The 16,159-nt window shown below is 38.2% G+C and overlaps 2 protein-coding genes across 4 annotated transcripts in view; one reads left to right on the forward strand and one right to left on the reverse strand.

Moving 5' to 3' along the window:
* Positions 1 to 15,031, reverse strand: part of LOC143292966 (phosphatidate cytidylyltransferase, photoreceptor-specific-like) — a 41,465-nt gene extending 26,434 nt beyond the window's left edge. For all 3 annotated transcript variants that reach the window (XR_013056699.1, XM_076603693.1, XM_076603691.1), the window contains exons 1-5: positions 14,892 to 15,031; positions 12,447 to 12,592; positions 8,445 to 8,541; positions 3,019 to 3,195; positions 1,369 to 1,488 (exon numbers count right to left, since the gene is read on the reverse strand). Coding sequence is in view for 2 of the 3 variants with exons in the window: in XM_076603693.1 (XP_076459808.1) it covers positions 1,369 to 1,488; positions 3,019 to 3,195; positions 8,445 to 8,541; positions 12,447 to 12,592; positions 14,892 to 14,948 (597 nt within the window). In the remaining variant the exon portion in view is untranslated. The remainder of the gene's footprint in view (positions 1 to 1,368; positions 1,489 to 3,018; positions 3,196 to 8,444; positions 8,542 to 12,446; positions 12,593 to 14,891) is intronic.
* A 30-nt stretch (positions 15,032 to 15,061) lies between these two features.
* Positions 15,062 to 16,159, forward strand: part of LOC143292968 (calcium uniporter protein, mitochondrial-like) — a 59,705-nt gene continuing 58,607 nt past the window's right edge. The window contains exon 1 of the mRNA XM_076603695.1: positions 15,062 to 15,180. Coding sequence (XP_076459810.1) covers positions 15,085 to 15,180 — 96 coding nt within the window. The 5' untranslated portion in view covers positions 15,062 to 15,084. The remainder of the gene's footprint in view (positions 15,181 to 16,159) is intronic.

A 16,159-nucleotide genomic window follows, 5' to 3' on the forward strand; every position in this document is an offset into this window, starting at 1 on the left:
ATCGAACCATATAATTATGTGACCTGGTTTGAGACAAAATTTGACAAAAAAACAAGAACGCCAGAGAATCGACAGACAGACAGAAAATACGAAAAAACTTAGCCGTATGGAGAGCACAGGACAGGAGTCATAATGGCTGCCGGAAAAAGAGGGCGTTAGCCAGCGGGACAAAGGGGAGGTTACCTACTTCCGGGAGGTTATCGGCCGTAGTTTCATTTTCTCCGCATAGGCGGATAGTAGTTTGCACAGGCAGGAATGTCAGACCCCTGCCGGAGTCTGCACTAGTTGGGTCACGGTTAAGTATGTGTAATTAAACTAATATTAGAGAGAGAGAGAGAGAGAGAGAGAGAGAGAGAGAGAGAGAGAGAGAGAGAGAGAGACTTGTTGAAATAAAAACAAACATCCTGATCCACTTTCAACAATTCCACTGATGTTGCCAAACGAACAGTCACATAATATGTCAACACAAATGTACAAAGCAAGAAACTGATGTTCATGGCATTAATCAACATTAATATTTTCAGATAAATGATAATAATAATAATAATGAATATATGGACTCCCTATCTCCAGAGAGCCCAGAGGATTTACAAATACAATTACACATACATACATTGATGCAGATAGACTTCATAACATTTGTTTGCCTATAGGCATCACAAAATAAACAGGTCACACACACACACACACAAACACACACACACACACACACACCAGGTAATCAAACTGATACAGCTCCATTCATCTCTCCAACCACCAACAATCGCAGAAAAAACTAATCATAACAACTGTGGAAAAGGTGAGTTTTGAGAGCTGATTTGAACGAGAACAAAGACTGAGCACAGACAGAATTTTATGAGGGAGTTTGTTCCTGATGACAGGTCCAATGAAAGAGAAAGCACGTTCCCAATGGAGTTTCTTTCGCCTGTCTGGAATGCGAAAATTGCAAGTGTCACAGGAGGAACGCAGAGACCAAGACGGAATATAGATCAGGAGGAGGTCCTGAAGATAAGGAGAAGCAGAGCCTGAGATAACATTATAATAAATAGTGGTAATCTTACACTGAATTTTAAAGAAACAAACAGCCAGTGCAATTATGTGAGGAAGGGGGAGATGTGGTCACATCTGCATGCCTTGAAGACAAAGCGGGCAGCACAAATGGACAGGAAAAAGTTCAGATTTTTACAATCTAGGGATTCTGAAATAGTTTTGTGACAACTTATGCCTATGGGAGTGGAGAAGAAGTTGAGTAATTCAAGAAAAATAAAACACACACTTGATAAAAAATTCATCAAGAAATTATCAAACGAAAAAGCTTAATGTTACTTATAAGCAAACACCAGAAAAGCGCAAGAAGTGTGACCATACCAGGGTGAACTGCTTGAAGTAATGCTTTTTCACCAGACTGAAGACAAATGCCACAAAACCCCCAATGTACAGGGAGAAGGAGATGAAGCGATGGTATGTTACAAATGGACGCAGGAAATCCTGAGGGATAAAGGGAAACAAAAGAGATCAATATACACACAAATGAGGAAGTCCTGGGAAAAAAATGATATACATGAAAATGTACATATACACAGTTACATGCAGCTTCAGACCCAAACACTGAGCAATTAGAGGACAAGCAGTTCTGAAATAAGTCTCAAGACAGGCATGATGTCAATTAAATTTCCTTTTTAATCTAATTTTTTTTATGTATGTTGATGATGCTACTCTAGAAGGGCTGATTACAAACAGTCACAAATCAAAATACAGGGAAGAAGCACTAGAACTTGTCAGCTGGTGTGATTAAAATAACTTAGAACTCAATGTATCAAAAACAAAAGAATAAATTTTAGATTTCAGCAAGACTAAATCTGACCCCTTACCCACTTGTCATTAAAGATAAAGATAAGCAAGTGGAGATCATTAATGAATTAAAATTTCTCAGACTGATCATTTCTAAGGATTTGAAATGGGAGAAAAATACAGTAAAAATCGTTATGAAAGCACAACAGTGCCTGCACTTTGTTTGGCACCTCAAAAAGTTTGGACTTAAAAGAAATCATGGTTGATTTCTACACAGCTGTCACTGAAAGTGTGTCAACATTCACTAGTACTGTTTGGAACAGAAACATTTCAAAGGAAGAAATCACAGCTCTAAACAGAATCATAAAAACTGCCACCAAGATTATCGGAGCTGAACTACCATCTCTAGATTACATATACCATAAGCGGATACTCAGAAAAGCAAAATCAGTCAGCCAGAACAAATTACATCCAGCTTTTGGCATTTTTGAGATGCTCCCCCCTCGGGTCATCGGTACAGAAGCATTAGGAGCAAAACCAGTCACTTCACCAATAGCTTTTTCCCTGAAGCAGACAAACCCTGTCTCTTAAACAAACCCAGTACGATTGAAGAGAATTGCACAACCAGCAACCATTTATCAGAAGAGCTAAGAATCAGCCCCATCCATCCATGTTTAATGTGCAGCTTATGTTTAAATGTGTGTGTGTGTGTGTGTGTGTGTGTGCGTGTGTGTATGCGTGCTTGCGTGAGTACGCATGCACAAGTACTTGTGTTGATATGCATGTGTCTAAAATTCTACTTATCTGTTTTTGCATATGATTAGATTTATGTGTACATCTTTTTATGTACTGTCCCCCAAATATTCCTTGTGCCCTTGGTACACTTGGTAATAAAGACCTTTCTATTGTATTCAAGCATTTTATCATAAAAAGAAATAATACCCATAAATAAATGTAGTTTTATACAGATACCAACTTAAACATTCATTGCTTTTACATAAGTACTAACCCTGATGTTCATGCTACTTAAATTCAGTCAAATAATGATAAGTAAATTCAGTAAAATAAACACAACAGACTCATAGAATTTCCTGAAGATTTTTTCAATGAAGAAAACACTTTTTTCTGAAACATTTTTCTGATTAGAAACTGATTTTCAAAACTGGGGAAAAATAGCAAAAATGGAGAGGGCATGAAACATGTGACAAGCGATGGATATGAACTTACCCTCCTTGACAAAAGAAGTCCAAAACAGTCAATCATGCTTTCCCCGAAAAAGAAGAAATTGGAGGCAAACAAGAAGTACCAGCTGAGTACCCGGAACCATGGCAATCTTAGGGACCGGTAAACAACATAGCCAATGGTGATGATCTCATGGAAACACTTGATCTGGAGGGCAAAGATCTGCAAAATAACTGAAACTTTTATTTTGACAATTCACAGATCTGAACAGAACAGTATGACATTATACTGTATAAACAAGACATTCAAATTAATCATTTCTCTGTGCATGATAAAGCACACATAATCATATAAAACAAACATGAGTAATTAAAATACACATGCACACCATTTAAAGATAAAATTTAAAATAATGAAAATTATAGTTTACATAAAAATGCATGTATAGCTTACACAAATGTCTGTTATGAGTGAAGATTCTTATGGGAAGTATCTGATTTGTTTGGCTCTGTAAATCTAAATGTGAATTGAACTGCACAAACTTTACTGATTTTAATATTTTCATTGTCTGCTGCTCTTCCTAACCAAGCACTGCCATGTTTTTGTGCACTTTGGTTCCTTATTCAGCCTACAGACCCAAAGAAATGACACACTTCCCACAAGAATAATCGCTTTCAACCGATGTATTTGTGTAAGATTTGATGAAAATATATTACAAGGCATGCTGTAATTATACTAATGTTGATGAATAAAAAACCCCAATTGTGGAAATTACACTGATGATAATGGTGAGGCTCAAGTGCAAACCTCATAACAAGCCTGCCTATGAGTGGAAATTGAGACATTTGTTTGATTAGGTTAGATCAGAAAATTCTAAGCCTAACCTAGAAGCAATGGCACTAACTGTAAAACACGATCACAACTATAAACCAAATCTCTTCAAAGGTTATTCACAAAGTTAGAAGTACCTGTCTATATTCATTTGCAGGTGAATGTCTTTGAGAGTTGCCAAGGGTAGCTAAAAAGCAAAAACACAAAAAAGAAACATGTGCAGTAATCTGAAGCATGTGCGGTAATCTAGCATTTGCAGAGAAAGGGCATGACACCCAAGACCATCCACAAAGACATGGTAAAGACCTTGGTCCTGACTCCCTTTCTTGTTCAACAACCAAGAGGTGCGCTGCTTAATTCAGGTGGGGCAGGGAGATAAGGAAGGTGGCAGAATGGTTAAAATGCTCATCTGCCAATACAGAGTCCTTGAGGGTCTGGGTTTGAACCCCATTTTCACCCTTTCTCCCAAGTCTGACTGGAAAATCAAACTGAGTGTCTAGTCATTCAGATGAGACGATATACTGAGGTCCTGTATGCAGCACACACTTGGCGCACTGAAAAAAATCCATGGCAACAAGTGTTGTCCTCTGGCAAAATTATGTACAAGAAATCCACTCTGATAGGTACATAAATATATATGTATGCACTCAAAGCTTGACTTAGTGCAATGGGTTATGCTGCTGGTCAGGCATACGCCAAGCAGATGTGGTGTAGAGTATATGGATTTGTTCGAATGTAGTGACACCTCTTTCAGAAACTGAAACTGAAAACAGTGAGATCACAGAAGATGACCCAAGGTCTGGCTGCACTGAATCCACAACCACTGATGATCAAGTGGAAGCCATTCATTGCATGGTCTTGTATGACAGGTGTCTGTCTGTTGCACAAATAGCCAAGGCTATGGGTATCAGTTAGGGTTCAGTGGAGACTATCCTGACTGACATCTTAGAGATGAGTAAGCTGTCTGTAAGACAGGTGCCCAGAATGCTGATGCCAAATCAGAAACTGGCCAGACTTGAAACTTCAAGGTATCTTCTGGTTCGTTTCAAGGCACATCCCACTAATTTCTTTCAGAGAATTGTCACCCAATATGAAACGTGATGGGCAAAAGAGGCAAGTGGTTAAAGGGATGGATTTTCAATCTGAGGGTCCTAGGTTCAAATCCCAATCATAGCACCTGGTGAGTAAAGGGTGGAGATTTTTCCAATCTCCCAGGTCAACAGATGTGCAGACCTGCTAGTGCCTGAAAACCTTTCATATGTATACACATACAGAAGATCAAATACACACATTAAATATCCTGTAATCCACATTCAGTGGCTTATGGACACAAGAACATACCTGACATGCACCTCCTGAAAACTGAGTATTACTGCCTGCATGGTGGGGGTAAGAATTGTCATACATGTTAAAGCCCACTTGTCTATACAAGTGAATGTGAAAGTCAAAGCTGACAAATGAAGATGATGAAACGTTGGTTTACCACTTTAAGCTTGAATTAAAAGAGCAAAGCAAGCAATGGAAGCACCTTGGCTATCAACATCCTAAGAAATTCAAACAGGTGGCATCTGTTGGAAAGGTCATGGCTTCTGTTTTCTGGAACTGCAAGGGAATCATGATTGACTAACTGCAAAAGGGTCCCACATCACTGGCAACTACTATGCCTAAGAACTGTGTCAAATTAAAAGAAGCCATCACAGAACATGAAAGGCAAGGCCTTAAAGACTCACTTGTGATATACACTTAAAGAAGTAAAAAAAAAAAAAAGGAAAAAAATAGAAATAAAAACTTTAAAAAAAAAAAATAGTGTTCTCTATTCATTATTATGATTATACGCAGCTTCACGTTAAAAAAACAAGAGAGGCAAGGCCTTCAAGACTCACTTGTGATACACTTAAAAAAAAAATCCAAGCTTTTTATGTATTGAGTATAATGCATTTACTGTTATATTTATATTTTTTATATTCTCTAAACTTGGTACTTTGATCTGATATTTGACCCAACAAAAGATCTGTCATTATTATCATTTTTTGTTTAAACAGGAACTTCTTTTGCTAAGCACGGAAGTTTTGTTTATTGCAAACGTTTTGTTGCAGACAGTAAAACAAGGGAAATTACTCTGCTGGGGGACTTAGTTTGCTTTTAACTGATCTTTCTCATCTTAAACATTACATTTTGAAATTATACTCAATACATAAAAAGCCTGGATGTTTTTTAAAAAGTGCATCACAAGTGAGTCTTGAAGGCCTTGCCTCTCTTGTTTCAAAATGTAATGTTTAAGATGAGAAAGATCAGTTTAAAGCAAATTAAGTCCCCTAGTAATAGAGTAATTTCCCTTTTTTACTATCTGCACCAAAACGTTTGCAAAATAAATAAAACTTCCATGCTTAGCAAAAGAAGTTCCTGTTTGAACAAAAAATGATAATAATGACTGCTCTTGTTGTTGGGTCAGAATATCAGATCAAAGTGCCAAGTTTAGAGAATACAAAAAATATGAATACAACAGTAAATGCAGTTTGCATATAATTAGGCTTCATTTTTTATTTTTTTTGTGCCCATCCCAGAGGTGCAATATTGTTTTAAACAAGATGACTGGAAAGAACTGAATTTTTCCTATTTTTATGCCTAATTTGGTGTCGACTGACAAAGTATTTGCAGAGAAAATGGCAATGTTAAAGTTTACCACAGACACACAGACACACACACACAGACAACCGAACACCGGGTTAAAATATAGACTCACTTTGTTTACACAAGTGAGTCAAAAAGTAAAAGAAAAAAGGCTTTTATGCAGATTCGAACCATGGATGTTTCATTGTTTTGGTCGAGAATGAGTCGTTTTATCCACTACGCTAATGATGGTTCAATGCTGACATTCAAAAATTATTATTTAATCATCTTCTTTTAGCAGAATTAATTGACATTGGTAGTGAAGTGGTAACATTGGCAGCAAAGTGGTAACACCGTTTAAATCATGTTATTTTAGTATATCTTGGGCATTTGAAAATTTCTTTCATGTCTGAGGTAAAGGAGACGTTCCCATCGCCTCAAAAACACTGCAATATATGTACGTTTTTACAGATCTGCAGAAATCTGTGTTCGACAACTCACTGTGAAACTACGACACCGTCTATTCAATTTCTTTTTTCTGTTCATTTAAGTTAATTCAGTATCCACTTTAAAACATTCACATGCAGTAAATACATCAATGATTATTCAAGAAATTTTTTTAATTCCGTGGTAAAGGAGACATTGCGTCAGGTTTTGCAACATGTTTTGTCAAGTGGCACTGACCAATGCCCTGTGTACGACGCTCACCTTCACTCAGTGAAATGGTCCATTCAAATTTTCTTTTCTGTTCATTCTGGTTAATTCAGTGTCCACTTTAGAATATTCATATGCAGTAAATACGCAAATGATGTAGTTAGTGTCACTGTACATGTTCTGTCCAGAATGTGTATTTCTTTGCTTTTAATTGTGACCAAGAAAAACAAGGTCATGGCATATTCTCACCAGACAACTGGGCAGCTGCAAAGGAGTAACAGCGGTTTTCGGAATCCGGAACAAAGATCAACAAAATAAACTGTTCATGATTTGAAAATACTGCTAAATTCGGGAGATGTACAACCTATTCTTGGTATGACTGTGAAGATTTTTTTTCCCTATGTATGTTTAACTTCAAGCCAAATTTGGTATTGGCAGACAAAGTATTTCCAGAGAAAATGGCAATGTTAAAGTTTACCACGGACACACAGACATACACACACACGAACAAACAATCAAACACCAGGTTATAACATAGACTCACTTTGTTTACGTAAGTGAGTCAAAAACGCAGAGTTAAGCAGGGGTCTTTTTGCTGCAGGATAATGCACCAGTTCACATTGTGTAAATGGCAGTGGCTTAGGCTGCCAACTTTTGCCCCACCGCCCTTACTCACCAGACCTGGTTACATCTGACTTCTTCCTGTTCCTCAAATTGAAATCCCATCTTATTGGGTGCTGTTATGGGAATGATGATATGTCTTTCATGCCGTTGAGGCACTTTTGGAGGCGCAAGATGCAATCTTCTTCCATACAGGGATAGCAATGCTTGAACATTGTTGGACAAAGTGCATTGCAGTCAGGGGAGACTATATAGTATATTGAAAAGTAGGAAAGAGTCAAGTTTCTTGGTGAGGCGAAGAACTTGTTGATCTATCTTCATAAAAACTTTCAAGATTACACTTTTTATCTGATACCTTTTGGTAAACCCGAAAGAAAAAAGAAAAAAAATCAAAAACCAACATTTGTTAAGTCTGGCAATCAAAGGGAAAATATTTTTCAAGAAATATTCTGAATCTCATACTGACTGACTGATGAAGAACATTATGGTTAACAAACTGATTGCTTCTGACCTATCAATTTGTGCAATGTATTCAACTTTGCATTCATAACAAAACAAATGAGTACAATAATTTTAGCATTGCTACTTAATGATGGCATTACAGAAGGAAACCTTATGTCAACATATCTGGATGACACATCTACACCAAGCTTTTTCAAAAGATGAACTGAAATACAAGACATGCACTGATGCAGAATAAAAGCAACTGATGCAACATAAAATCATATATCAAAGCAGCTGGAAGATGAACTCACCACCAAAACAAGAGCGAGGGGTCCAATGTAGATCACTAAGGCAAAGGCAAACAGCATCACCCATGTGAAGATGCCACGGATGACCCAGTTTCGCCATCTGCAGCCAATTATAATATGGAATGTCCAATTCTATACTCAGTCCAACAATGAATCAGCAATGTGAGAGGGACTGAAACAAAAAAATGTACTGCAGCCAAGGTGCGGGGGCCTCAATGGGGGATGGGGGGAGGGACAAGCCCCCCTGAAGCTGACAAAAACTTCTTGTTTGCAACCTAAGAACTGTGCAGGTATTTTTTTGGTGTTTTTTTTTTTTTTTAACTTGCAAACATGCACACAAACACACAAAAGAACAATGTTTCCTTTTAGCCTGAGAGCTATAATGGCCTTTTGTCTGAAACCAGAGGGGTGGGGGTAGGGTGTGGGGGCATCAGACAATTCAAAAGAATCAAATTTGGACAAAAAAGAAAAAGCAATGTCAACATTTAACCAATATCGTCTGTCTTGACAATGTTCGTGTGTGCGTGTGTATATTGGCATTCAAATTATGGGTAACAATGACACAATAAATATGACTAAGGAAAGCAGAAACCAAAGATACAACATAGTTCCAGAGAAGGTAGACAGTGCAGCTCTGTACATCTACATAGTAACTGCATGGAAAAAGGGCTATCCACATTGCCCTTTGATATGTGACTGACCCTTCAACAGAAAGGAGGAGTTTGTATTATACTCCATGTTTGGTGATACATATACTTACTAAGAACTGGACTTTGACCCTCCGTCACTCTCAGCATATCACCTCTAACTCTATCCCTTCTTCCATTTCTATTCTATACATGCAACGGGAGGGGAGGAGGGAGAAGGGAGAAGTATTTGTATTTGTATTTCTTTTTTTCACAACAGATTTCTCTGTGTGAAATTCAGGCTGCTCTCCCCATGGAGAGCGCGTTGCTAAACTACAGCGCCACCCATTTTTTTGACTCACTTGTGTAAACAAAGTGAGTCTATGTTTTAACCTTGTGTTCGGTTGTGTGTGTGTGTGTGTGTGTCCGTGGTAAACTTTAACATTGCCATTTTCTCTGCGAATACTTTGGTGTCAGTTGACACCAAATTAGGCATAAAAATAGGAAAAATTCAGTTCTTTCCAGTCATCTTGTTTAAAACAATATTACACCTCTGGGATGGGCAAAAAAGAAAAAAAGAAAAAAAAAGAAGCCAAATTATATGCAAACTGAATTTACTGTTATTTTTATTTATTTTTTTTTTATTCTCTAAACTTGGCACTTTGATCTGATATTCTGACACAACAAGAGCAGTCATTTTTATCATTTTTTGTTCAAACAGGAACTTCTTTTGCTAAGCATGGAAGTTATATTTATTTTGCATGTCTTTTGTGCAGATAGTAAAAAAGGGAAATTAATCTTTAACTAATGCTAGAGGGGTTAATTTGCTTTAAACTGATCTTTCTCATCTTAAACATTACATTTTGAAATTATACTCAATACATAAATAGACTGTGTGTTTTACTCTCAGTGTACAGGGCTTTCACTATGTTCATTCGCCCATGTGGTCTTTTTCGGAAAATACTAAAATCAATACGACGAGTGGACTTTAGAGATCTATTGGCTGAGCCCTGAAGGTCATGGGCAAAAATCAATTGTGTACACATATTTATACATATTCAAAGCGTGTGCTCATATTCTTTGCGAATACGAACGACGCCATTTTGTTTCAAGTTGTTGACCTGCCCGTTCAGTCCTATTTTCAATCGACAATACACAATAACATGTGATGGAAGTTGGAGAAGGAGACCGTTAAACTTAAATATTTATTCTGAGAAAGATTTGTGAACGCCTCATCACTTACTGGATTATGCCCCAAACTGCCATAAAAATATCCACAGAATGAGTTGGAATTCACAGTTAAAAATAATAAACCATGAGAGTTAATACCCTTGAATTGATGAAACGCAAACATTTCCAGTCTTGACTTTTCAAAATGAAGTCCTTTTCACTTCATACGACGTTTAGAAGTACTTGTACTTGGCTCTACATGTTATTAGTTTAACAAAATACTCAATTTTCATATCAACTTTAAAACAATAAAACTAGAATGAACATGAAAGAGAAATTGAATCGACCGTGTCAACCAGGTATAACTGAACTTGTACATCTATCTAGATCCAGAGAAAACAGCTAAATGTTGCAGTGTGATTGCGGCGACAGCCATGTCTCCTTTACCGTGGACTTAAAAAGAATTTTTAATTGCCCTTAAAGATTTTTTGAATGCCCAAGATACACCAGAATAATATGATTTAAACAGCGTTCTCACTGCGAATACCGCAATCGATTTATCGCCCTTTAAAAAAGCATGTTTAAATGTTATATTTTTGAACGTCAGTTAAGGAGCCACGATAGTGTAATGGGTAAGACAGTTTCTTCTCATCGGAACACGTGGGGTTCAAATCTGCTGTTAGGACTTTTTTTTTCTTTTTCTCTTAACCCGAAGTTTTATAATAACAAATACAGAACACATTTTATAATAACAAATACAGAACACATCTTAACGATTAGATTTTTTTTTTTTTTAAAGTGTATCACAAGTGAGTCTTGAAGGCCTTGACTCTCCTGTATTTTTTCCTGCATGCAGTTTTATTTATTTTTCCTATCGAAGTGGATTTTTCTGCAGAATTTTTCCAGGAATAACCCTTTTGTTGCTGTGGGTTCTTTTATGTGCGCTAAGTGCATGCTGCACACAGGACCTCGGTTTATCGTCTCATCGGAATGACTAGCGTCCAGACCACCACTCAAGGTCTAATGGAGAGGGAGAAATTATCGGCGGCTGAGCCGTGATTTGAACCAGTGCGCTCAGATTCTCTTGCTTCCTAGGCGGACGCATTACCTCTAGACCATCACTCCAAGTATGGTACAGACTATGGTGTAAGGAAAGGAGAGAGGAAGTTGGTGAGAAAGAAAGATGGGGTGAGGGGGTGTGCATGAAACGGGGGAGGGTGATTGTGGTACAGGGTTTAAGTTTCATGTCTGTCATCAGTCACTGATGCATACAATCAGTCATCGGTCACTGAAGCATACAATTTTGAAATGACCCACTGATGTGGCAGCCAGTCAGTTACTTGACTTTTTTCTGTAAAATCAGTCATGCTTAAAGGCCTTTTGTAGATTTCTCTTAGACTCAGAAAAAAATTGCAAATGCAATTTAAAACTCTGAAAAATAAAACAATATAATGGCTGCCACTGTTTCCTTGCAGTTCGTCATCAATCAGACGAACAACGGAACATTGTGAAAAAAAAATAATCAAAAGTTGTATCAAGCCCAGAAACAAAACAAGGTATACTATGTTTAAACAAATCTAAATATATTCATGTACTAAAGGCCTGACTAAGCACAATTGATTACGTTGCTAGTCAGGCATCTGCCAACCAAATGTGGTGAAGCGTATGGATTTGTCTAAACACAGAGACCCCTTCCTGACAAACTGAAACTGAAACTAATCAGATGATTTATGCATTACTGAATATATTCATGATATGGTTTTCTTTCTTTGTAATATTAACAAGTAAAAGATAAAGAATAAATGATGTACCAGGCAAAATGCATTTTTATTCAATTCCGTAAGTGTATGACTTGAGGCAAGTGAAAATAATGGCTTCGTTTCAGATGATGTTGAAACAGAAACTACAATCCCATTGTCCAGTGGCAGGACAGAAACTGATCACATCTGCAAAACTTAATCATTGACTGAATCGGACACAATGTCACTTTGAATAAATTTATATATCAACAATCGCCACACATGCAGACAGCACTAATCGCAAAAAGTTTACAGCATAACTTTTTGAAGTATCTGTTTTCCCTCCTGCTGAAAAGAAATCAAACATGGAAAAATTTAATTGCACAATACTGGTAATATGATGGGACCGGGAGTCCTAACAATCTTGGGTAACACCACCTCAAGAAACATTCATCATGCAAAGTACTAACCGTGGTGGCAGATATTTGAGGGCAGTATCCAATGACTCTGTCGTCTTGTCTGTGGCCTGTGGCAGCTGGCTTCTCACAGACTCTACATTGGGCTCCGCGATCACATCTTCCTCCTCACTCTCTGACACCTGCCCTTCTGGTGCTTTCTGCACACCAAAACACAGGTACCCCAAAATTTAGCATTCAGATCTATTTTCACATTTCTGTACTCTTATATAATCATGCTTTTTATTAGTTTAGTGACCAAATCATTTCTATCTAAAAATCCCTAATCTGTAGTTCTCTAGCTATTTTCATTCAGTATTTTCCTTTTATTATGCTGCCCCATCTTCTGAGCTGTTTCAGTGGCATTACCCCCACGCCACATATCCTGACTCCCACACACTGCCACACCAAGGCTTGTTCTGTCAGTCCCAGGTGTTGGCAGTCCACAGGGAATGATCAGTGTTAATCACCAAGCATCCACAAACTAGAGCAGATAGTTCTACATACTGGTGCTGAGTCACTGATTCAACACAGTATGTATGCAGGATCAATATACAAAATCAATGTTCAGATGCTGAGCACTGCTAAAGCCTGTACTCTTGATTAGACTGTTAGAGCTGCCTGCTGACTTGGGCTCTATAATTATACAGGTGTTACTGTCTGGCCAGGTGAATGACTAAAGCCACTGTTATCTGTTGCTTATGACAAACCAACAATTAAGCAGCACTGGTGCAGTGATCTCATCTATGTATACATTTTTGACCAATGAAGGATAAATCATTGCTCCTTGTTTCACTCTCAATTCATTCTTTTGGCAGTAAAGCTGATAATGCTTCAAGGTTTACATTCTTGACTTTATAAATATCTGGTAATGGAACTGTTCCATCCATTTCAACAAACATAGAGAGTGCTGAGCTGAGGGTATGGTAAAATTACTAAATACAAGTAAAACAAGGGCTTTCCAGACCCTTACACTTTTCATCAAGAGCAAAAGCAAAGGGCAGGAGGTGGTTGGGTTTGACGTTCACCACAGTTGAGTGTACGAAGGGGCAAATTGGGAAGACCAGGGCCCCACAGTCATGTATCATCCAGTTCCTCTGATTTCCTGACAAACAATGCAGTCTCTCTATCTTTGACCAGTTTGGGACTTAATTTGGCATTCATATAAATATATATAATGTGAACGTAGCACAGAATAAAACAGAATAGAATTATGTCTTTATTACCAAGTGTACTGGGGTCACAAGGAATATTGGTATAACAATATGACACAACAAGGTATAAACATAAATCGAAAATCATACACAAACACAGATACAGTAGAAATTAGGATACATACAAGTGCATATATATATCAATATAAAAACTTGTGCATAATCACACATGCACGCACTGCACACACACACACGCATGCATGCACGCACACACACACATACACTCTCTCTCTCTCTCACACACACGTACGTTTGAACAGAAGCCGCATATTACATGTGGATGGGGCTGATGACTAGATCTTCAGGTAGATGGTTGTTGCAGTATCAAACCTATTTCCATAGCAATATGGTCATTCACAAGCTGCTCTCATTGTGACATTGACTGGTTTAGACCTTTCCTCCACTTCCATATGTGGTGAGTACTGAGTCTTGTAGCTGCAAATAGTGCAATACTTTGGTGACGGTAGATTCAAGGGGCTTGTCATTTGATTTATGGGACATGGTAGATATTTCAACTCCAGATATGGTGCTCTGTGACTGGGTTATTCTTGTCTCTATAAGTCTATGAGATGGGGGGGGGGGCACAATAGGTGTACCCAACAAATATTGAAACTTGAAAAGTTGAATCAAGGCAGTCACCATTTAACACCACTCAAGTGACCCAACAGCCATGCCTGGTCTTTATTGGTGGGGTGGCCTTGTGGTGACACGACAATGTTAAACTAAAGTTATATGAACATGTGGATGCTGCTGAGTCTACAGAATAAGTCTGGATCATGAATTTAAGTGCACCGACTTCTGGGAGGCTATCAAAGGAGCAAATGTACAACCTGCAACCCTCTCCTTCCTCCCTACACAAGCAGATTCATTGAGAGGTGAGGTGATAGAGACTGAAACCTACCACTGCCAGTACAGGCTGTAAAAACCCTTTGCAGCTATTTACATGCTTGATAAGCACACACAAACAACACATACAAAAAACAATAATGTTAAAATAATACTAATAATAATCGGCGTGCATGATCTAAGGAAAAAAACCCTTAGTTCTAAAACGTCAACCGTGCTACCGTTTCATTTGAACTGGTTACGCTAAGTTAACACCAAGTTCTGGTTGTGTGGTGGACAACGAATCACGCTATCTGTAACTGTAGCTCTTCAGCGGAACTTTAGAAATCATTTCCAGAAAAAAACAACATAGCCATGCTGAGTAGATCATATATAATATCATCAGCTTGTTCATACGAACCGCTCTGTTCTGTTCACTTCCATCTGTCTGGCGAACTCTCTGCCGAATATCGGTCATAGTTCACAAATATAAATACAGCAATCCGCGTGTCAACAAAACGAAAGCCAACAATATGTCTGCGTCCTTTCGCAAGCAAGCACTTGTTCTCGCAAAATCTCGTTGAGAAACGCGTCTGCAGTCTGCGATTGTAATCATGGCTGTTTCAACGCTGCGTCTTCTGCTACGCAAGAGTTTTCTGCAAGGACCGTTTGTAAAAAAACGATGTCGGTCATCATCAGGAAAATTACAGGTAATGCTTTTTCACTGTCGAATTTGTTGCACGATTTATGTTCGAAATAGATGGTTGTTATCGCAGTTGACTAAGTTTGTAGTTGGTCACAATAACCTGGAGCAGTGTTTGGCGAGAAGACTGGCTGGCTGTCTCCTAGTAGTCGCGGTTTGCTTGAATCGTGCAATGGAACAGTCGGAAAGAAAGTGATCGACACATTTTAATTTCGCTTCCTTTTTATCCGTTCATACACTCAATTACAAATTCAAGGTATTATGTAGGAATAAAATAATATTAAAGTGACCACGAAATTTCATATAATATCTGCCTCGTAGAAGTTGGGAATAAAGAAGTTAAGGGACACATTGATCGGACACTTCAGGCCAGTCAGTGGGCAATGAGTGAACGGAATGCAATGCGTGGGCGTGGCCCGGCTTATCCGTTCGTCCGTTATCCGCTCATCTGAATGAAAATACGGCATGGGAGTCGTTAGAAAGATCAAGTCGTCTAGCAAAAACCAAAAAGTATAAGTGTAAATTTGAGGGGAAAAGTACAAAAATGCAAGAATCGAAAGGTCGACCAGTCTTACCACTTTTTCAGTCTGTCGCTCAGTTTCTGTTTCCGCCTCTCTTATTTTCTAATTCTTTCACTGGGTCCTTCATTTCACCACCCCGCACACAACCACCATCTCCTACTCTCTGCCCTGACCCTCTCTGTACTAGGATTGAGATATATGTATCTCAAGTCTCTCTCCATGAGAATAGATCTCTGTGTTTTTCCCAAGCCTCAGTTTTAAGAACAAGATTAAGCATGCAGTTTATTTGTACATTTCCATATATTTCATGTTCTCACTGATTGCATTTCTTTATTTCATGCTTTGTTTCCATTTTCCCATAAGGGTGGCACTACATTGTGGTAATGGGCTCTCACCTGGGAGAGCAGCCCAAATTTCACACACAGAAATCTGTTGAAAAAAAAAGTAATACAATACAATACAACC

Source organism: Babylonia areolata, chromosome 18 (assembly GCF_041734735.1).
Source record: "Babylonia areolata isolate BAREFJ2019XMU chromosome 18, ASM4173473v1, whole genome shotgun sequence".
Classification (NCBI taxonomy): Eukaryota; Metazoa; Mollusca; class Gastropoda; order Neogastropoda; family Buccinidae; genus Babylonia; species Babylonia areolata.